Source organism: Zingiber officinale, unplaced genomic scaffold (assembly GCF_018446385.1).
Source record: "Zingiber officinale cultivar Zhangliang unplaced genomic scaffold, Zo_v1.1 ctg182, whole genome shotgun sequence".
NCBI classification, from domain to species: Eukaryota; Viridiplantae; Streptophyta; class Magnoliopsida; order Zingiberales; family Zingiberaceae; genus Zingiber; species Zingiber officinale.
Genome location: NW_024589871.1, coordinates 169,800 through 193,100, shown reverse-complemented (window position 1 = coordinate 193,100; position 23,301 = coordinate 169,800). Strand labels below are relative to the sequence as shown.

General features: G+C 39.2%; 1 protein-coding gene across 1 annotated transcript; it reads right to left on the bottom strand.

The window, feature by feature from the left end:
* Window positions 1–1,237: 1,237 nt before the first annotated feature.
* On the bottom strand, window positions 1,238–1,804 carry LOC122036604 (chaperone protein DnaJ-like). The gene has a single exon (XM_042595985.1). The coding sequence runs from the start codon at window positions 1,802–1,804 to the stop codon at window positions 1,238–1,240; it is 567 nt and encodes a 188-aa protein (XP_042451919.1).
* Between the last annotated feature and the right edge of the window lie 21,497 nt (window positions 1,805–23,301).

The window sequence follows — 23,301 nt, the reverse complement described above, 5'->3', positions numbered from 1 at the left end:
AAACTGACGACCTGGGATTTACCGCACCATGCGTCTATGACCTCCATATCCATGAGGCCGACACTAGAGGGGCCGCTAAGGTAGCAGATCTACCTTTTAGAGATAGAGAATTCTCTTACAAGTAATACAAGCAAGAAACAAGAAAGAAAAGATAAATACAATTAAAAATAACTTTACAATTAAAACCTTAGTTGCTTGACCTCTTGTAGCTTGGAAATGTTTCTTGTTGGTCCAGAAATGTAGCAGTACTATCCTCCAAAACCACCAAGAACTAGAAGTGTCAACTCTTCACGAAACCCTTTTTCTAGAGTTGCTTTCGGATTGGAAAATGTTTCCTAATCGATTGATTTTACCTCTAATCGATTATCACGTCTATCTGACTGTTCAAACCTATAGAACAACTCTTTTTCGTTGACTAATTGATTAGTGAACAATACTAATCGATTGCTTGTTTCTAATCGATTACCTCAATCAATTCTAAAACTTTTTATTCTTTCGAAAAAGCATTGCATATCGTTTAACAAGGCTGAACACTTAGTGTTATTTTTTGTTTTTTAGGATTTAGGGTATAATATTTAGGCTAAAGAAAGTGAAAAAAAAAACACTAGATGCTCATAGATTGGTAAGTATATGACTTTGTTATATTACCAAGCTCACGTTGCACACCCGTACACATCTAGCGTAATTTTTTTTAAAGCTTATGATTTAGGGTTTATGGCTTAGGATTTAAGATTTAGAATTAGGGTATAGTATTTAGGATTTAGAAAGTAAAAAAAATATATTAGGTGTTCAATATAAGATGGGCAATATATCATTTCTCTGTATATATATTTTGAAAGAATATAAATAATTTGAAAGAATATAAATATATATTTTTGAATTGAATACCAAAGTTTGTTCATAAATTCAATTGTTGTCCAAAATAAATAAATAATATTCACTGTACGTCGATTTCATTTATTAGTTTTGTAGGGTGTCGTTTGAGATTAGAAAAAAAAATTATGTTTAATAGTTAAATTAGTGCATTTTTGTTGCAGTAAACCTGGATTAATCGGTCCCAATATTATAATTAATTTACAAAATGTTGTTCTTGCAAAAATATTAATATTAGATTCTATCATTTATCTCATCTAAGCAGCACATATTCTGTTTTATCTATAACTACTTTTCTATATTGATATCCTGCTGACATCAGTCATCTCATTTTCCCACCAATTTGACTTGTAGATGGGCCCCATCATTCCGAAGCATCCACGGCGTGGGCCCTCCTGGCCCGGCTTCCCCAGCTGTCGCCCTCGCCGCCGGCGGCCCTCCTCCTCCTCCTCCTAGCCGAGTTGACTGCCCACCGCGGTTCCCGGCGCCGCGACAGCCCATCCAGCTGGTCCTCCCAGTCACCGAACCCGGAGTGGTGTTCCCGGTCGCGCCGTAGGATGACCGCTCCGGAGCCGCCTGCGGTGGTCCAACCGTCGGAGAAGAGCAGCAGGCGGTCGTACTCCCGGCGGAGGTTGGGGTCCGAGAGCACCTCGTAGGCCTCGCGTGCTTGCCTGAAGCGCTCCGAGAAGAGGCTCTCCTCCCCTGCCTGGCGGCAGGCGTCCGGGTGCCACCGCCGCGCCTGCAACCTGAACGCCGCCTTGATCTCCTCAGGCGCAGCCGTCTCCGCCACCGACAGAAGGTCGTACATGGTGGCGGAGGCTTCTGCAACCGCCGCGCAGGGAGTGAGAGATGCGAGCCTGAACTTTCTCCTGGGAATTATGACGGCGGCGAAGGCAGCTGGTTTGGCAGTGGGAGAAAGAAGTGGCAGCATGTTTTTGACACTTAGTCCTGCTCCTCTTCTCATGTGTGTGCTTTGGGGGGAGACTCATGGGGTGCTTTATACACATACGTTTGATACTGGTTTCGTATGTATTTAAGGTAATATATAATAACTAGGGATGGTAATTTTTTAGGACGGATCCTCTAGTCCGTAAATTACGGATGGATGGTTCATTTTTTTAGACCTTTGATTTGGATAGACTCCATCTATTTTACAGGAACTCTGTTTAAGCATTCAACGAGAATAAAAAACATAACTTGTGGGAAAAGGCACGCGAATTTGTCAATTATTATCGGTTGACTATCAACAAATGTGAACCTAACATGATGTCACTAATAAGCTTCATTCTGATTAATTTAACCTGATTAGTTAAATTTCCGAAGGAAAATTAAGTATCATTTGTGATTTTAAATTCTCATCGATATCCCGTTCTCAGTCGATATCACATAAAATCACTTTCAATTACTTTGTCAAACCTTTAAATTCAACACATCTATGAATATCTTAATTTCCCTCTGACCTAATTGTTGATGATGTTTATGTGAAACCAAGAAGTGGCCAAGTAACTACAAATCACATTATACTATAATATATCACTGCTAGTCGACTTTAGAACATGATTGTCGACGTCGATCGAGTTGAAAAGTAAAAAATATAGAAAAAAAAATTGTTTTTCAGTAAGACATGTCTGTTTTTTTAATTTAAAAGTTTAAGTAGTGTTAATTATTTGTAATCGACTGAGAATAAACATAATTAATTGCGCAGTTGTATCCACTGTACACGAATCTAAAGCTTGATGGGTTCCACCAGCAAGAAGTTTCTTCATCAGCCTCGCTGTATCGATCTTTATCTCTATGAAAGAACTGGCCGTCCGGTTGAGGTTGATGGCACAAATCTTGAAGTTTTCTTCAAAGGAGAAGTATACTTAACTCGATCTCCGTTCACGGCTCTCCAATTCTCCATGATTGCATGCGTAATGCGTTCTTCACTTTCTCGCATGCCTCGGCTTCAATTGACGCGGGATAAGATATTAATTATCCTACGGACTGATAAGAAATGGCACGAAGGGAAATCACAAAGAGAAACAGGCCTACAGGCGGATGAGAGAAGACAAAAATCATCATTCTATATATTTTACTAAAAGAAAAACCTTTTACTATTAATCGAGGATGACTCATAAATTTCATAAAAATAGAAATGATTAAAAATAACAACAAGATGTTCAGATCCTTCGGAAAGGGTTTAAATGGTACTTTTTTGGCCTGCAATTTGACGGTTTGAGTTCCCCGATAACAAACGTAGATATTTAAATTCTACACTTGTGAGAGCTGACAGAGCTTGATTCCGAATCCCGAGTAAAAATCATAACCCATTAAAGATTGAGTACTACTTCGATGGTCTTAAATCAAAAATATTTTTCTTTTAATTTTTTGTTATGAAAATGGTAAATAATATCACCAAAAAATCATACAAGAGTCATGATGTTGCTAGTCCCTACTCGTCATGTTCGAACATCTACCAAGTCGAAGAGGGTACTCATGATACCGTTAGAGAGTTGTTGTAAGCATAATACACCAACTTATATCACTATCGAACATAATCAAAGACAAAATACAACCACAAACACAATCACGATATACACACTACGGTGGTAAGTGAATAGAGGTTTACCACTTGAGATTGAGGGGTTGAACTTTGGGGCTGGTGGGGTAGAAATCCGTGCACCTCGTGTAACTCATGTTGAAGCAATCTAGGTATCCTAGGTTGTTTGAGAAAAAGTTTAAGTTAACTTTATTGTTATATTTGATATGCATTGTGAGTATGCAGGATGTAGGTACAACAAGGTCTAAGTGTGATCATGGCGGTGTAAGACCAAGTATGTAGTCTTGGCAGCGTAAGTCCAAGTGTAACTTGGCAAAGGATGAAGTTCTGGAGGTGAGGAGCATTTTGGCAAAGAAAGACTCGACAACTAGGATGAGGTCAAAGGAAGCTCTAGAAGACAAGGCGTGAAGGATAGAGAGACATCCGAGGGACGTGAGGCTGATGGAGGAGACTACAAGGCTAGGTGTAGGTTGGTCGGGTGAGGACGAGTGCTCAGTGAATGCACTCGGGGATCAAACTTTAAGATTAGGGTTTGACCAGTCGACTGATGGTTATATCAGTCGATTGATACAGGCAGTCGACTTGTCAGTTGACTGGAGAGCGAACACTATGTTCGCTCAACTTATGTAGAGTAGTCGATTGATGCTTTCATCAGTCGATTGATATCGAGTTGTTGGCATATAACGGTTGAATTCCATAGACGACCAGTCGACTGGTGACGGGAAATACAGCTAGGTATTTCCTTCCGAGCTCTATTTAAGAGAACTTGGGGAGCTTGGTCAAGGTTAGTGAAATAGAGGTGGCTAACCCCTATTAGTAGTCTTCTAAAGCTTCCAAGCTCTTCTCATGATTTAAGGGTTTTGGATCAAGGTGATGGTGAGGTTTTTCTACCGAAAAGGAGGTTTGAGCTAGCCAGATTTTTCGAGAAGTCATCCATCGATGGATCGGGATCGCCCACCTTATGGACAGTCGTGGAGTAGGAATAAGTGATCTCTAAACTACGTTACATAAACGTGTAAGGTTTAGTGTCTTTAGTGTTCATTGTTTAGTACTTAGGGTTTAGCTTTATACTTGTTAGTTTTGTTTTGTATTTCGCCGCGTACTAACGAGTGTAGGAAGCAATGATTTGGGTGAGAAGCTATTCACCCCCTCTAGTGAACGTCAAGATCCCAACAACTAACCCTCATCCATTTGCCTCCTTAGTCATCTTGATTTACCTCTTCTGTATTGGTCTTGAGGCGGGTTGGCAAGGACGAGCACTTCACCTTTACCATGATACACATCGCTGCCACTCAATGCGATGTCATCTTCATAATTCCATCTTCTTACGACTTTGCCTCTATGACTGTCTGTGAATCACAACCACACCCAAATACCAACGCCTTTCCGTTGATTCCAACAATCCTCTCCAACGATCATCTGAGTTTGGAAGAGAACACCACTCCACGTTTTAGCTCAACCCTGATCCTCCATCTTTCCTGTGATTATGGTAGAACTCGGGCAAAGTTTCCATCGTTCTGACCGCCAGCACACTCCCCCACAAAGGGCACAACTCACTAGTAGAAGGTGCAAGTGGCTCTATGTCAATAACTCCTGTAACTGAGCTTGAATGCTTCATGATTCATCTGTGCCTTTAGCCCCTTCTTTCGATTGCCCCTTCTTCTGTATTGGTCTTGAGACGAGTTGGTAGGGGCGAGCGCTTCACCTTTACCATGATACACATTGCTACCACTCAATACTATATCATCTTTATAATTCCATCTATTTACGGCTTTACCTCTATGGCCGTCGCGAATCACAACCACACCCCAAGACCAGTGCCCTTCCGTTGATTCCAGGAGTCCTCTCCAACAATCATCTGAGTTTGGAAGAGAACACCACTCCACGTTTCAACTCAACCATGATCCTCCATCTTTCCTGTGATTCTGGTAGAACTTGGACCAAGTTGCCATCGTTCCGACCGCCAGCACACTCCCCCATGAAGGGCACACAACTCACAAGCAGAAGGTGCGAGTGGCTCTATGTCAATAGCTCCTGTAACTGAGCTTGGATGCTTCATGATTCATCTATGCCTTTAGCCCCTTCTTCTTCCGATCAATAGCCACCCCGCCTCCCCCTGGTCTCTGCTCTCCCTGGCAACATCTACCATGACAAGTTGCATGCGCCCCCTCATCTATATGCACTCACTTGGTCTATATTTACACCATAAGGGAGCCTACCATCTCTTGAAAATATGAGCAAAGGAGGGGCTCCTTCACTTGTGCCGAGCTACAGTTTATTTGACCTGAGCTAGGCTGCTTCATTGAAGAAGAAAGAGCTCCTTGTTGGTGAGGTTGTCATTCGGGTTGTGGATTTTGGACTCAAGTAAGATCCCCCATATCCATACTTCACAACCCTCCATGTGATGCTTAATTTGCTCTCTCTCTCCCACCAATTTTTTTTGAGGGCAGGGAAATCCAAGGCTCTGTTGGTCATCGGACAGCTCTGAAAACCTATTGCACTATCTGATAAAACTTGCCCTCTCCCTGCCAATGATTGAGCACCACATCACCTCAAATCGCCGCTCATATCTTCCTGTCTCTGGTCACACCCTTGGGGCAGCCAGTGGTCCTGGCTAGAGAGACACAATTTGTGATTTGGACAACAAATTCTAGCCATCGCCAATCGTCGGTACAAACCCTATGCTTCCTCCAGTGCCACATGAAAGAAACGACTTCTCTTTGTCAACCCTCTTTGAAGAGAACTACTGTTCCCTGCATTTATTCCCGCTCTAGGAGTGTCACCCTCTCCTCCTTTCCTCCTCCCATTGCCAAACAATGATCAAGCTCCATAGTGATTACCCGGTTGGGTTGAAAGCCTTGCGCAATCCGAAGTAACCCAACTTTTGAAGGTTGTTCCTTGAAGTTTCCTGATGAACCTGTGCTCCCACAGATTCTTCTCACAATTACTGTCGCTGACAATGAAGTTTTTCGATGAATTTGTGCTCCCATCGATTATGTCCTTTGCTATCGCCATACTAGGGGGAGGGAGAGATCTCTCCCCAGTGTAGAGGTCATCTTCTTCTTGTCGCTGCTCTCTAGCTCCGGGAGTGAACTTCGTAGGAGATCCTAGCCAACATTCTTATTCTCATCACCTTCCCTAGAGAGAATGGAGGTTTTCTTTTTCTAAATGGGTGGTAGATAAGGATGACTGTCGGGATACTTTAGGAGCTAGAGGAGGGGGGGGGGGGTTAATTAGCTCCAATCATTTTGTCTTGTGGATTTGTTGCAATGGAAAATTCGAAGTAATGCTGATAACCTTGATTTTATTTGATATTCATCTCCTTGAGGTGACTAATTTAAGGCTCCACTCTCTTCACTCACAGTATACTATGAAAACCTCCTTTAAGGAGGCGGAGAAATCTTGTACAAATAAATACAAGAAATACAACAGGAAATGTAACAAGAATAAGGAAATAAATACAACATTAATGAATGACCTTTGCTCTTGATCTCTTATTGTTGTGGATTGCCTCTTGATACTTGGAAAATACAGTAATACTTGTCTCTAAAAAGCTTCAAGAACTGATAATGAAGAGTGTAGAAGAAGAGATTGCATTTGAATCTTCATGAAAACCTTTATATTACACAGATTAGGGCTCATAATTGATTGACCTTACCCCTAATCGATTGCCATATCATATCCGAGTAATTCTAGCCATCCAAATCTCGCAACAACTCTTTTCTTCTTTTCTTAATCGATCATCCAATCAATTCAGAAGCCCACTGTTCGATTGCGAGCTTCTCCCGATTGATTAAGCAAACTCCCAATCAATTCAACACTCTTGCAAGGAAGCTATTATGCTTCATAACTAGGGGTGAACATTCGGTTAATTCGGTCCATAAATTAACTGAATTAATTATTTCAGTTAACACCGAATTAACTAAATTTATTTAAAATAACAATACAAAAAATTTATATAAAATTAATATCAAATTAACCGAATTAACCGAATGTTCACCCCTATTCACGACAAACTCCTCTTAATCGATCAGCTGATCGATCAAGCGTGCTCCCAATCGATTATTTAATTGATTAACCCACCCACTGTTTCGAGAAGAAAAGTTCCCAATCGATCACCTGATTGATTGGCGTAGCCCTTGATCGATTGCTCAATCAATCCAAAACCTTTCTGTCTCATGAAGAAAGACTCTCAATCGATCACCTGATCGATTGACTTTGGCCCAATCGATTATCAATCGATTACTCAAGCCTAACTTGCTTAACCCAAGTCTAGAGTTCCCTTGCCCAACCTATGATCAATCGTGACATGTTGGGACTTTTTCACCAAGTGTCCGGTAAACCTTTTGACCTACTTAAACTTTCTCTCCTTGTTCCACTTGGATTTTCCTCTTGTCTAACCGCAGTTAGTACTTTCCTCTTACTAACGTGCGGTCTTTCTTGACTCATTTAGACTTTTCTTTGCCTAATTGCAGTTAGAACTTCTCTTTGATTCACTTGGACTTTCCCTTGCTTAACCCTCAAGTTAGGACTTTGCCTTGCCTAACCTCTGAGTTTGGACTTTACGCTTGCCTAATCCTCGAGTTAGGACATTGCCTTGCCTAACCTCCGAGTTAAGACTTTACTATTGCCTAACTCTCGAGTTAGGACTTTGTTAGTAAAGTATCCGATCCTTTATAACCTATTTGACTTTCCTCTCATATATAGTCAAGTATCCGGTTAACGTTGACCTACTTGAGCTCTTTCAGATATTTTTTAAATATCGAAACTCAAGTTCGAATCTATTCAAGTTTAGTCAAACTGATAAATCTATTGTAGATAGTAATAGGATAATGGATAATGTATGAATATCTGATCCTTCAATCATTGAGAGATCTCTGAGTTCTTTCTTGTGCATGTCCTGCACTGCATTGAAGTCGAGTTTGGCCAAATCAATTTCTGGACTATAAATATAGGAGAAAATTATTAATATTTCTAATTATGTAGCAAATAAATTGTCAAAAGTATTACTTGACAATATCATCAACGATTGGAAGCAAATCACGGACGAATCATATTTCGTGAAGGACGACATCATTGATGGAGAAAAGTATTGATGTGGCTAGGGATGTAAATGAATAAAGTTGCTCATGAATTATTCGAATTTGATTCGATAAAAGTTTGTTTGAGCTCTTTTAATGAGAATCGTAAATAAATAAATCAAATTCAAGCTTCACAATATTCAGCTCGTTAGCTCGTGAATATGTTCGTTAAAAAGCTCAAATTTTTAAATAAAAAATAATAGTTTTGATATTAAATTTATAAATTTTACACTCTAATTATTAAAAATATAAGATAAATATACTAAATTTATTTATTAAATAAAATTATAAAATTTAATAAATATATTATAATTTTCTCTAAATATATAATTTAATTTTTAATGAATATTTAAATTTATAATTTATATTTATTAAGCTCATTTAGGTTCGATAAAAGCTCAAATAAGCTCGTGAACCATGAATATATTATATATTTGTTAAATAAAGCTCGAGCTCGGCTCAATTATAAACGACTCAAACTCAAATATTCAAGAGGTCGGCTTGGCTCAACTTGATTACACCCCTAGATGCGGCGATAAAGGAGGCCACCAAGCGGATCAAATACAGAGACAGCAGTCGACGTGGAAGTCAAAGTTCAAGTAGTCAACAAGGTCAACGACGGTCAATGATCCCACCAAAGTTGGCCGAGCGAAAATTGACTCCAATCGTCGATCAGGCCTGAAGTGTCCGATCTGCCAGGTGGCTTGTCTGAGCAGAACGTCCGTTCGGCCAAGTGCATTATAGCAAAAATATCATATGCTCTTTACGGATAGTAGGAACGTTAAGGTGACTTGAGCACTTGTCTGGTCAGGCGGTAACAATCTACTGAATTAAATCACTGAGGGAAAAGCAACAGAGGTCGACCAAGCGGAGGAGTCCCGGCCGAGCGACAGCCTGCTCATTCAAATAGTGGGACCATTCTTGTATCTCTTAATATCCCTTTGAGAGGTAATGTTGTTGACAACAGGGCATGATCAACAGACAGATCGTACGACCGAAACTTCTACTATTTCATCAGGGATTTACATACCTTGTTAAGGTATATGTCAGAAATACTTTTTTGACATGTCCTTTTATAGAATGGTTGGGGAAGCGTGCACGTACCTTGAGGAGCGTGCACGTAGCCCGCTGGGGCACTATATAAAGAGAATGTCCATACACCGGTGGAGGTATGCGCTATTTACTATTCACACTTGTGCTTTTACTGTTGTTACACTGCTTTATTTTTTACTATTTCGGTAATTGACTTGAACATCGGAGGGCTAATGCCGAAGACCCCTTCCTTGATCTGACATTGACATTTTCTGTATTATAAAATGGAACAAAATTTTTACACAATCAACTAAGAAACTACATCCCCAACTAATCTTCTTCATATTTTTAAACAGTATCAAGTATATATTTGTCCATCAATATCTCATATTTAGTGAAAAACTAGTTGTCCATCAATTTCACCAATGAAATCATTTTTCGTGTAGTGAAATATATTGGTGGTTCGAACTTGGAAGTAAATGAAACATTCAAAGCATTTTATTTTCTTAAAAAAATGAAAACAACCTCTCCTTTTATAAAAAAAAAACCCTTTTCTTTGCATAGCCGTACTAAATTAATATTTTCTAAATAATATAATTTTAAATCATTAAAAAATAACAACAAAGCGTGATATGTGACGCATGTATGTATTCCCCTTTGGAATATTTTTAATTTAGCTCATAGCTTCAATTTCAAGCAAGTTATGTATTTCTTGCATCAGTGCGACATTATTCATCCCCACTTGTTTAATTTTCAGCTATTGTACAAATTGAGTCTCTTTCTCTTTGTATTTTTTTAAGACAAGTTCATTGACAAATTATACTTCTATTAGCTTTGACAAATTCCTTAAAAATTAGTGTCACTGTTCATTACTATTTTTAAAGAGATGAAATGCTATATAGGGAATCAATCTTTTAACTTATTTTTGAAGGTTTTTAATGATTTCAATTGAGGCATTTTATTGTATGTTAATACATGAATACACTTCTTCATGAAGTGCTTATTAATTGCTTAGTCATGTGACAAATACTCGATCGGGTCTAAATTTTATTGTGAATTTCTAAGTTTTTTCTTCAATGATCCCTATAACCTTATAGTGTTAGGGGTCTTTTCTAAAATAAACCATATGGATAATTTGTCTAAATGAGTAATTGATTTTTAAACAAGTTTTAAGATGGTCAATTTAACTTTCAACAATATAAAAGTATTTTTTTCCCTTCCGAGTTGATATTCAAGTAATATACTTGCTATCATGACTTGACTTTTCAACCACCAATTAAACAAATTTATACTACTTGTGTGATTAGTAAGATTTAGTTTGACATGTTCAACCTAATATTAAGTGACAATTGTTAGTGCACTAGCCCTTTAAATTAAACAAGTTGTTAGATATGTCAAAGCGGACATCTTCCATGATCAATCATTGATTGCTTAAGATGAAATAACTTGTTTGATGCATGAACATTCACAGAAAAGTCAAAGTTAGTACCTCTAGTTTTTTTTTTTCCAATTTTGAAACAAACACCATAGTAACTTGGTAGGTTTATTTCAACTAAGTTGATTTATATGTGAACACAATCTATGTCCGTCAAATGTCGAATCGGTCAAAATATAATTTATCCAAGTGGAACATTTCAAGGCTAACGAGTAAAAATATTGAATGACTTTTATTCGGTCATTTACTACAGCTAAAGTTAAGCTCCTTTATAAGGAGAAGGCCATGAGCAAAGTGAAAAAGAGAGATAAGGTTGTGCATCTTTTGCTTAGCAGAATACCTATGATAGCATTCAAGTACCTTTCAGTTTACCGCGACCACTAGTACCTAGTAGAGATTGTGGTTAACCGTTCATGTGGGGGAGGGGAGAAGCTGTGTTAATTGCTAATTACTTTTTAAATAAGGTGTCCCCAAAAAAATAGATAAGATCCCTTATGAGTTATAAATTGAAGACAACTGTCCTATAAATATTACGAATGTGATGGTGTCTTACCAAAATTTTAGTGTCTGATTAAAAAAGGATTAAGATAAGATAAAAAATTATTGATTACATATTTATTTGATATGCACATAATAGTCATGTGTATTAGTTTATTATATATGAGTCATAAATACTGCCCATATATATAGAAACTCGATAATAAAATTAAGAAATGCCTTGTTCTTCGAGCATGTGTTTCCATATAAAACCCGAGAGAAAACTAGTTCTTCAAAATATGCATATGAAACATCAGAAGAAGAAGATGATGATAAACCAGTTAAAATTGGGCTCAAACGAAGTAAAAGAGTTCAGATGGAAAAAACTTACGAAACAGATTTTATCACTTTCATATTGAAAAATGAGCCCCAAAATTACTTAGAAGCAGTAATCTTTTCTGATGGATCTTATTGGAAAGAGACAATTGTATCTGATCCGGCAGTAAGGACGGGGGACCCCCTTTGAGCGGAGTCAATGACACGTAGAGGTCAAAAGTCAATGGCAGTATGAGGTTCGGCCGATCGGATAAGGGTCGGGTCAACCGGCCGAACGGGTCATAACAGAATCAAAGACAACCCGACGGGGAGTCGGGTCTCTGACGCTCATGGTGACAGCCGAGCGGGCTACTCGCTTGGTCAAGGCATAAAACAGCAATGCTGTGAACAGTCTCAGCCGAGTCAAGCACGCGACCGGGAAGGCCTCCCGGTCGGACCGATAATGTGCCTGCCGAGCGGGTGGGCGCTCGGCGCGGGTAAAAGAGGACAAGGGCAAGGGGACATTGGGAAACATCTTCTGACAACAGGCATGTTCAACGATCAAGTCATACGCAAAATCTTACGACAGAACGTTCTGCGGTCCCATCAGAAAGGTTCTCGGACTGTAGCAGTATAGTGTTAGGCATGCTCCTCTAGTAAGTTCATGCTAAGGTATGGGCAAAGGACACGTATACGCCTCGTTAGGTGTGCCTGAGCCTCCCCATAGCTGTATATAAGAGCCCTTAGACTTCGCCGGAGGTACGCATTCTCTCATATTCGAAGCCACCTCTGCATTTTCCTCTTGCCTAACTTAAGCGTCGGAGGGTCGTCGTCGGGAATCCCCTCCCGGCCCGACTTCTTTGCAGGTTTCCTGGAGATCCACACAGTCGAACAGGGATCCACGTCACCAGTTCGAAGAGCACCACGTGCCCAGCGTCCATCGATTCGGCGTTCGGACAGGATCAGTATCTAAAATAGATTCTATATTGTAAAATTACACTTCAAAACTTATGAATCTTTCTCAGGGAAGTAAACCATTAGGTTACAAGTGGATCTTCAAAAAAAAAGTAAAATTAGATCACACAATTGATAAGTATAAGGCTAGATACCGATAATGAGAAGACATTGATTACTTTGAAACATATTTTCCAGTATAAAAAATAACTTCCGTTAGAGTATTGTTAGCTATCGCCACTCTATGGAATATGGAAATACATTTAATCCTGTCTGAAAGCTGAATCAGCGGACGCTGGGCACGTGGCGCTCTCCAAATGGCTGACGTAGATCTTCTGACTGTCCGCACGGACCTCCGGTGAACCTGCACAGAAGTCGGGCCGGGAAGGGGTTCCCGGCGACGACTCTCCGACGCTCAAGTCAGGTGAGTGGACAAGAAAGTGGCGTCAAATATCTGAGATAGCGTACCTCCGGTGAAGTGCGAGGCTCCTTATATAGAGCTGGGAAGGAGCTCATGCACACATACCGAGGCGAGTACGTGCCCCCAGCCCATACCTCAGTAAGGGCTTGTCAGAAGGCTTGCCTGACACCATACTGCCACAGTCCAAGCATGTCTTTGATGGGACAGCGGAACCCCTTGTCGCAAGATTTGGAGTATGGCCTGGTCATAGAGCATGCCCGCTGTCAGAAGATGTCCCTTGTCCTTTTCTCCTTACTCCCTGCCGGGCGTCTGGCCGGCCAGCACTCGCCTTACGTCCGGCCGGTCATATATAGTGGTCTACTTGGGAGATTCTCGGTAATGTGCTCTGTGGAGACTGTTAGCAGTATGCTACCTTACGTCTTCGGCCGAGCGTGCCATCCGCTCGGCCCTACGAGCCTGTCCAATGAGCGTCGGAATTAAACCCCGACTCCCGCCGGGGCGCTTTTTGCCATCAGTTGGACCCCGGTCGGTTGGCTAGACGGTCGGCCCACCACTCTCCGGTCGGCATATCGATCCAACCTTTTCTAAGGCGTCCGGTCGGTCCATCCTTCGCCGATCGGCCACCTGGCCCGTTGACTTCCGCGTGGCGTTGACTCCCCGGGACGGGGGTCCCCTGGTCTTACCGCCGGATCAACATTAGATGGAAATATGGAAATGCATTAGATGGATGTAAAGGCGTACCAAGCCGTGATGACAGGATTAATCAATTAATTACTATTGCTCCATTAATTACTAAATCAACCATTTAAACTAACTTAACTAATTATCAAACTGATAACCTTGATTAATCATGTAATACTTTTGATTAATAATTAATCAATTTATCAATAATGATTAATTAAACCTCAAATTGATCTTATTACCTCAATTTCCTTCTTCTTCACCAATGACAAAACGGCGTCGGCACAACAATGGTTCCTACCAAGCCGTGATAACTGCAGTACAGGGAATGAGGTCGGCAGGAGAAATAGATCACGATAGTGCCACGGCTACTCACGATTGATGGAGGGACACACAACAATGGCGACGAGCCGTTGGGAAGGCGACTAGCCTCCAGGAAGACATCATGGAACAAGAAGGCAAGAGGTAATGAAATGGCTATCACAGGCAATCATGTGTCACACACATAAGCACGACCAAGTGGTTGGGCGTGGAGTTGCAGAAGCGTCGAGCAAGGGGACGGATGTAGTGTTGGCTGTTCATGAGCGGTTGCACCATGTCAAATCGTGCGGGAAAACATGCAGCGAAGAGACGCAGAGGGGTGGGGAAGCTACAACGGAGTTGCCAGAGCTCGGTTGGAGATGTAAGTGGAGGTGGCGCGCCAACGGTTGAGCACGTGGCCGCAGAGGCACTGTCACGCGTGTGGAGAGAGGATAAAGGCTACGGGTGGCGGAAACAAAAATTAAAACTTAGGTTTTGATAACTTAACTTAGGTTTATGTTTCCAAACAACTTATAACTTAAATAGGTATTTAAAACAGGTTTTTTATCTTACTCATTTATTTCTATAAAATCTAAAATTACTCATTAATTCCTGATTTTTTAAAGAAAATCTTATAAATTCACATAAACATATTTCCTGATCAATTATCCATTTTTATGTTAATATTGTCCTAAATAAATTCATTTAGTTCAAATTTCTAATCGATTTCATCTATATATATATTTGGTATTTTATAGAATGTCATCTTGTGCCATATGTAGATGATATACTTATCATTGATAATAATGATAAGATAATCAAATTCACTAAAGACATGTTGAACTTAAGATTTATCATGAAAGACATGGATCTAACTGATGTGATTCTAGAAATAAAAATTCGTAGAACAGTAGAATAACTTGTTCTTAGTCAATCTCATTACGTGGACCATGTTCTTGATAAATTCATTAAGGGTGATTCTGTGTTAGTAAAGATTCCGATAGATACGAGTCAACATCTATCAAAAAATCAAGGAGAAAGTAATTCTCAAATAAAATACTCTCAAGTGATTGGAAATCTAATGTACCTGATGAGTTGTATACGATCAGAGTTAGCCTACGTAGTAAATAAATTGAGTAATACATAAGTAATTCTGGTGTTAGGCACTCAAAAGGGATAACAATAGTATTAAGGTACTTGAGATATGCTCATGAATATAGATTGTACTATACGAGATATTATGCTGTATTTGAAGGATACAGTGATATGAGTTGGAAATCTGACTTAAAAGACTCTAAGTTTACAAGTGGATATGTATTCACTTTAGGAAGTGTAGCCATTTCATGGAAGTCTTCTAAGAAAACCTTAATAACTAGATACACGATGGAATATAAGTTTGTAGGACAATTACTCTCTATAGGAGTTATCATTGTTGACTATATGAAGTCAAAGGATAACCTAACAGATCTGCAAATCAAAAGGTTAAATCAAGAGTTAGTTGCAAGCTCATCGCAAGAGATATCCTTGATGTTGATAAGAAATGTTAGTGCAAAGGAAACCCAACTTATGCAAACTGAAGATTCCAAGAACTAGGTTCAAAGGGACAACGTAACTACACCGACAAAGTTGCTTACTGTGGGGGAACAACCCAATAGATTAGTGAAGAATGGAGGTTAAACACACAATTTTAATGATCTAGTAGAGTAATATAGAATCCTCTTAAAAGATCATTTATATGAGAAAGAAATGAGTCCACTTTGAAGAGAATCAGAGACATAGTTCTTATAATTTCTTGTTGAACTAGGTGTGTTTATAGCCAAGAACGAACACACTCAAGAGAATTGAGTTGTATCAGGGAGAGTCCTAGGTGAGATATGTTAATACTTATATCGACGGTAGAACAGTTCAAGGACATCGTATCTATTGTCAGCCAGTAAGTAAACATATCTTTACAAAGGAAAGTTAAAAGGATAAAACCTACATGTCATATACTAGATTCAACTATTGAATGTTATCACATACATTTTTCCATTCATGTGGAGAATTGTTGAAAATATGAATGGAAACAAAGAGGTGGATGGTGGGAACTTTATTGTGTATGAGAACTTATTTCCACATTAGAAGTTGTAAGGTAAAGTTGTTGGTTTATATTGTTGTACATGCATATATGATATGAACAAATATATGAGAAGATGCTCTCTCTCACGCATAGGTGCGCAGGGGGGTACAAATCCAGGGCTTGGATTGCACTAAATCAAGTTAACTCGTGTATGAGTACGACCTGAGTGAGTCGAATGCCAAACTAATCAGGGCACAATTTACCTAAGTGAAACAATCAGTATTTTGTCACTTGCTTTTGTTGTCGCTCAATGTATAAAAGATGAATTAATGGAGATTAATATAATCCATAATCATGAAATAACCGACGTTTCAAGGTTGGAGAGTAAAGACATTGAATGACTTTTATTCAACCAATTACTACAGCCAAAGTTTGAGCTCCTTTATAAGGAGGAGTCCCTAAGCATAGCAAAAAGGAGAGAAACAAGCAATAGAAAAATTCTTCCACCTTCGTTCTTCCTCACTCTCATCTTCTCTGTCATGCATCTTTTGCTTAGCAGAATACCTATGATAACATTCGTGTACTTCTCAGTTCGTTATGATCATCAGTGCTAGGTGGAGATCATGGTTGACTGTTGTATCTTAGGAAACAGACGATCCATGTAACCTCAAAGCACAACTAGAGGTGAGGTGAATATGTTTTATGGGATCTACGTTGGACGCAGACCTCAATGTCCTAGTTTTTGAGCAATTGGGAACCTTTCTTCACTCGACACTTTCATTTCCTAACTTGGCGATTCAGGCGACTTGTGTCCCGACTCGATTTCCACTCGACGTCCACTCGGAAGCATTCTACTTGCCCTCGGAATCCATTCGGGAGAACTCATCTCAAGTCGGTAGCACTTGTAGTCAGGCGGCTTGGTACTTAGCAACTCGAACAAGTCGTTAATCAACAGTCGGGAGGCATCCCGATGGACTCGATACTCCGCTTCCCACTCTACTTAGACCAATGAAAGCTCGGCCGAATCAGCCCCACTGACAGCTTGAGGTCATCCGTTTGGGCCTCTCAACTGATAAGACTGATTATATAATTTCAAATTTAGTAATTTTTTAAAAAATTTCCAATAATAAGATTGTCCATCACTATTATCCTTCTTTATGATTAATTAACTCTTAGTCGCTATCCTCTGATGCTGAACCTCTGAGTGCTTCCCTCCCAACCTCTTAGACCCTTACCTTCCTTGGTTTGCTTTGTATGCCCACCTCCTCAATCTCTCCTCAGTTCGCATCCTTCCTCCTTCCCCGCCGTCTTAGTAAACCCTAACTCGAACATCAATCAATTGTGCCATCAACTTCCTGCAATAAAACTTAATCTTTCAACTCTTCACTCGAGAGAATCCTAAGGAATTGGATTGACAAGGTGCTTAATTAATTCTTTCTTTGTGAATCCGCTATCTAATTACGATGCAAATTTCAACTAACAAACATTACTCTAATGATATTGATGTTTTTAGATAATATGGTGAAGTGTTTACAATTCAAGTGGGAGTTCAATCCAAAATACTAAATTACTTTGACCATTTTCATTATATTTATTTATCACATTTATCGACACTTCTCCTCCTCAGCACTTGCTTCCTCCCGGAACCAATTAATATTAGCTTGTAATTTTCAGTTGCAGTTTAATTTTTTTCAGGATTAAAGTGGCCTTGTTAATTAGGTAATAAAAGAATAAATAATGGGGTCATTTTAAATTTTTTACTGAAAGATACAAAGTGGAAATTATTATTTTTATTAATAAAAAATGATTTTGTTAATTAGTCTTGTCTGGATGAGCCTAATTAAGAGCTTCGACCGTAGGAATTAGTCGAAGTCGAAGTCGACGTCTACCGGCCGATGGATTCCTGTTTGTTAGTTAACTAGTATAGCTTGTCTTGTTGCAAGAAGCCCCATGCCATGTCAAAATTTTCTATGAACTACTCATTTTGATTCAACACTTCTGATGATCATCAGATGCTCATTATCTATGATTACCTATTAGAATGATTTTCTTTGAGAATATTTTGTGGTCATACTTAAAAATTGATACATAAATTAATTATGATTAGTGGTTTAATCGAGTCGAGTCGAGTCGAACTCTTGAATATTTGAGTTTGATTCGTTTATAATCGAGCCGAGCTCGAGCTTTATTTATCGAATATATTCATGGCTCACGAGCTTTTATCGAGCCTAAACGAGTTTAATAAAAATTATAAATTTAAATATTCATTAAAAATTAAATTATATATTTAGAGAAAATTATAATATTTTTATTAAAATTTATAATTTTATTCTAATAAATAAATTTAATACATTTGTCTATATTTTTCATAAGTAAAGTGTAAAATTTATAAATTCAATATTAAAATTATTTTTTATTTAAAAGTTGATTCATGAGTTTAACGAATGTGTTCATAAGCTAATGAGCCGAGTATTGTGAAGCTTGAGTTTGATTTATTTATCTTAACGAGCCTTATTAAACGAGATCAAATGAGTTTTTATCAAATCTGAGTTTCGAATAACTCACGAGCGACTTGATTCATTTATACCCCTAACTATGATATCATTAGGTACTTGTTGCAAAATTTGATGCCTCTAAAAGCTTATTTATGTGAAAACATAGAAAGTGTTTTTTTCGAAAAGAAAACAAAAATTCAAAAATACATATGACTTTTATTTGGTTAACACCCCATATATAATGATCTACTCAGTTTTCTAATTTATCTATTTACATATAGTTATTGGACTAATAGTGTAAGACATTCGGGATTACTGTATGGCCTTACATAGACATATGGATAAATGGCAACGCTTTATCTCATAATTATTAGAATTCTGAGGAATAAAATGTATTTATCTTCTCATTTAATTTATGATACTGAGCTTTTTGCCCCAACCTATAATTTTCACTAGGGTTGTAAATGAATCAAGTGTTACTGAACAAGCTTGGTATTCGACTTGATAAGAACTTGTTTATGTTCGTTCAATATACATAATATTAATTAAACAAACAAGCTTGAACAGATCGTTAAGCTAAACAAACAAGCTTGAACGCATGTGTTCAGCTCGTTAATATTCGTGAACAACATCCATGAACAATATTCACGAACCATATTTAGTAATAAAACTCTTTTCAATATACTAAATAAATAATAAAATAAATAAATAAATAAATTTAAATTATCAATCTTAATAATCAATCAAACAATTAAAAGTTTCAAACGATCAAACAAGCTTGAATTGAGAGTTTGATACTATCTAAACAAACCAAACTCAAACCAAGCTCAAGCTCAAGCCAAGCTCGAACCAAGCTCAAGTCAAGATTGAATTGAGAGTTTGATAACATCTAAACGAACCAAACTCAAGACAAGCTTCAAACAAGCTCAAGCTCATAAAAAATAAACCAAGTCAAGCTTGAACACTCATTTCAAAAGCTTGGTTCATTTTAAGTTCGGCTCGACTCCGCTCGATTATCTTATCAAACAAACTTGAACACCTCAAAACTCGACTCGACTCAACTTGTTTACCGTCCTAATCTTCACATGTTAAATATTCTAGGTGTTAAAAATGGGTCAGACAACCCGGCCACAGCCTAAATGGCATGGGTCGTGCTGCGCAAACAGGCCCATCGTTGCACAATTCGTCACATATATCGATGATTGATGATGCATATTTCTTTGTACATATTTGTCGTTGTAAAATATCACAATTTCATAACAATTATCTTTATATAATTTTCACATATTGTCATGATCTTTTTTTTTTTTTGAAATTCAGAAAACCAACCGGAAGAAATCTCACTGCGTTTCCATTCAGTTCACTCAGTGACTGTGTCAGTATTTTAATTATGACAACTTTGATGTCTAATACTAAGGTTTGCTTGAAAAATGAAAGATAATTATCAAGATGGATGAGCAACTTACTACGACGAAATCTTCTGGCTGCGTTGTCTTTTTAGAAAAGATGTGTAAACGATCAGGGATTAAAGAAGTAGGCAAAGAGTTCCATTTGTTTTTGGCAGCAAAAAACAAAAGCGAGAGAGAATTGTCTCATAGTTCACCATTTAGCTTTTGTCCAAATCAATCAGATGCACAACTAATCCACTAAACAAGAAAAAAAGTTTTAGAAGCAGTTTTAAAGTCCTTTAGCAATGTTCATCAATCATTTAATTATCAATCGATGCTAGATCTGTTGAACTGGTTTTCAACTGTTACAAATTCTGGTAGTGCTAAGGGCAACCGAAGTGGTAAAATTAATAAGTGGTTTAAACCATCTAGCCGTTCCAGATGCATACCTTTAAAAGTGGTTATGAATTGTTTGTAAATGTTTTCAATAGAGATAATCTTGAACCAATGCGCAATTGTAGAAGCAGTGATTGTTCGTGCGCAATTGTGTTCTACAGAAGAGACCACTAACCCATGCATGTTGAAACTTGGATGTTATAAGCGGCTATCACTACGACAAAATGCAGCATTAGAGATGGAATATTCCGTCTCTATTCCGTCGCTAAATTAGATTAGCGACTGATTAGCGACGGAATCATTACGTCGACATGAGTTTTGTCGTTGACGGTATCTAGAGACGGAATTTAATATTCCATCGCTATTTAGAGACGGAATATATATTCCGTCTCTAATTTTAGAGACGGAATATATATATTCCGTCTCTAAAATTTTATCGACGAAAATTTAATCATCAGTCGCTAATTATAGAATCCCGTCTCTAAGTAGATTAAAATTGTGTCCATAATTCGAGACGGAACATTAAAATTCCTTCTCTAATTAGAAACGGAACATTAAATTTTCGTCTCTAATTAGAGACGGAACATTAAAGTTCCGTCTCTAATTAGAGACCGAATTTTAATAATTCGTCACAAAGTATCGACATTTCAAACAATTTCAGCGGAATTTTAATATTCCGTCTCTAATACCTGAAAATTCCAACTGCAACATTTTGCTTCTGCAATCATCCTTGTTTACATTTCATATCAATCTAAACCATCACATACGATGATTTTCAAATAACATAATACATACACAATTAGACAATGACAATACAAAATAATATATGAATGTAAATATCGAACCAAATATCCAATCCAAGCACAATACACAAGTACATTACTACAACATCTCCAATAACAATAATCTAAGCACAAAACTAAAACTAAATATCCAATCAAAAAACAAAGATAGATATTCAAACATCTCTAACCATAAAAACCTGATTGTATAGTACTACAACATCTGAAATTTAAAAACACAATATAATACAACACCTTGTAGCAAAGAAAATTCAATCCTAAGCTAGCGAGTAGTAATCGATCTTGAAAAAAATTTAATACGATAGATTATTCATAAAACATAAAACAAACTAATACAAAATTATGAGTAACATATTAAATTTAATATTATGAAATTATTTTACATACCTGAATGCTAGTTTGGATATATGATGATGGTATTGTATAGATATCAACGTTCCTGAAAAGATATAATACATTGTTAGACATAGTTTCATGAAACAAAAAAAAATAGTGAAAAAAAAATTAAAAAGTTAAACATCAAGATACTTATGGCAATCTACGGATCAGGGGGATTATTAGGGTCTTGAGTCTCCTGCTAGGCAAAACGATACGGCGTTGTAATTTACGGATCAGGGGGATTATTAGGGTCTTGAGTCTAGTCAGTCGGACTTGCGCCTCCTTCGACTAGACTTGAGGGGGAGGCTTGTGATATGGATATAGGGCAGAGGTGTAATTAAGTAGAGATGGGAGGACATTTTGGTCTTTTGGTGAGTTAGGGCTTTAAGGGGGAATACTGTAGCATGCAGGAGGGGGCCTCGGTTCGTGGTGAGGATGCCGCCGCCAGGGAGAGTCTTCTCCCCTCTCATGCTTCTCGCCGGAGACGATGCCGACGCCGGCCGCCAACCCTTCTCTTCTCTCCTTCTTTCTTCTACGACCAAACTACATCTCGAGCTCAGAGGGGTCTTCTTCGGGGATTGGCGTCGCCGCCACCAGGAAAGCTCCTTCCTCCTCACGATTCTCACCGCTGCCATCATCGGACCAGCCTCGTCGCCTCCGATCATAGCTCCTCTCCTTCTCCTCCTCTCGCCAGAACAGCCTTCAAGCCCTATCCCCTTTCCTCCTTCCTCCGGCAGCCAAAGAGGAACACAGAGGGGCTTACCGCGTCTCTTCTCCACTGCCGCCACAGCGCGAGAGGCACCCTTTGCCACCCCGTTCGACGCCGCCCCGTCAGAGGCTCTTGCCGCCGGCGACCACGCTGCAGCCCGGGGAAGGTGGCTGCCGCCTCCCTCCCCCATCTTCACTGTCCTCCTCCCTTTCTCCGCGCCAACGCCATCGTGAGCACTGTTGATGCCAGCAGCCACTGTCCTCTCCCTCACCTTCACATGGCAACCACCAGCTCCGAGCACCACAGTTGGCTCGGTTCGCCGCCCTCCTCCATTTCCCATTGCACACCAACAGCAGCCGTCGCCTGATCCATGGCTTCGCTGACAGCACAACTGTTGTCATGCTCCGATCCGCACCGCCGTACAATTTTGATGTAGACCCGGTATCCGATCCACGCCGCTGTGCGCTTTCGGCACTGATCGGGCCTTTGAGTCATCGTCGTATTTCGTCTTTCGTGCAGTTGTTATATTTCGACTCGTGTGCTTATGTTGTATTCTTGTCTGTGTGCTGATGTTATATCCCGGTCTGCGTGCCAATCTAGTTTCCCGGCCTACGTGTTGATTTCGTGTCCCAACTTGTGAGCCAGTGTTTTATCTCGACCTGCAGCTCGTCTTCCGGTTCCGTGCCGCGTTCGGCTTCTCGTCGTCAGATCCATCTCTTTAGCCTGATCAGAGTCATCTGTTTTTTCGGGTCACGACAACTCCAACCGCGTCCCATCCGAGGGCGCCCCCTGGGCCAGGGTACGTTTTCTGTTCATATTCTCTCTGCATTTCATTATTTTATGGCTTAGTCTGGTACTTATATATTCGTTGGATCTGCCTCGAGCATCGGGGTACCGAGAGCCGGGTCAACCCGATCACTAGCTGCAGGTAGCATTGACCAGAGGATTTATGAAGACTTGGT

Excerpts from the sequence above, each read along its gene's own strand:
- LOC122036604 (XM_042595985.1), bottom strand. The coding sequence starts at position 1,804 with ATGCTGCCACTTCTTTCTCCCACTGCCAAACCAGCTGCCTTCGCCGCC.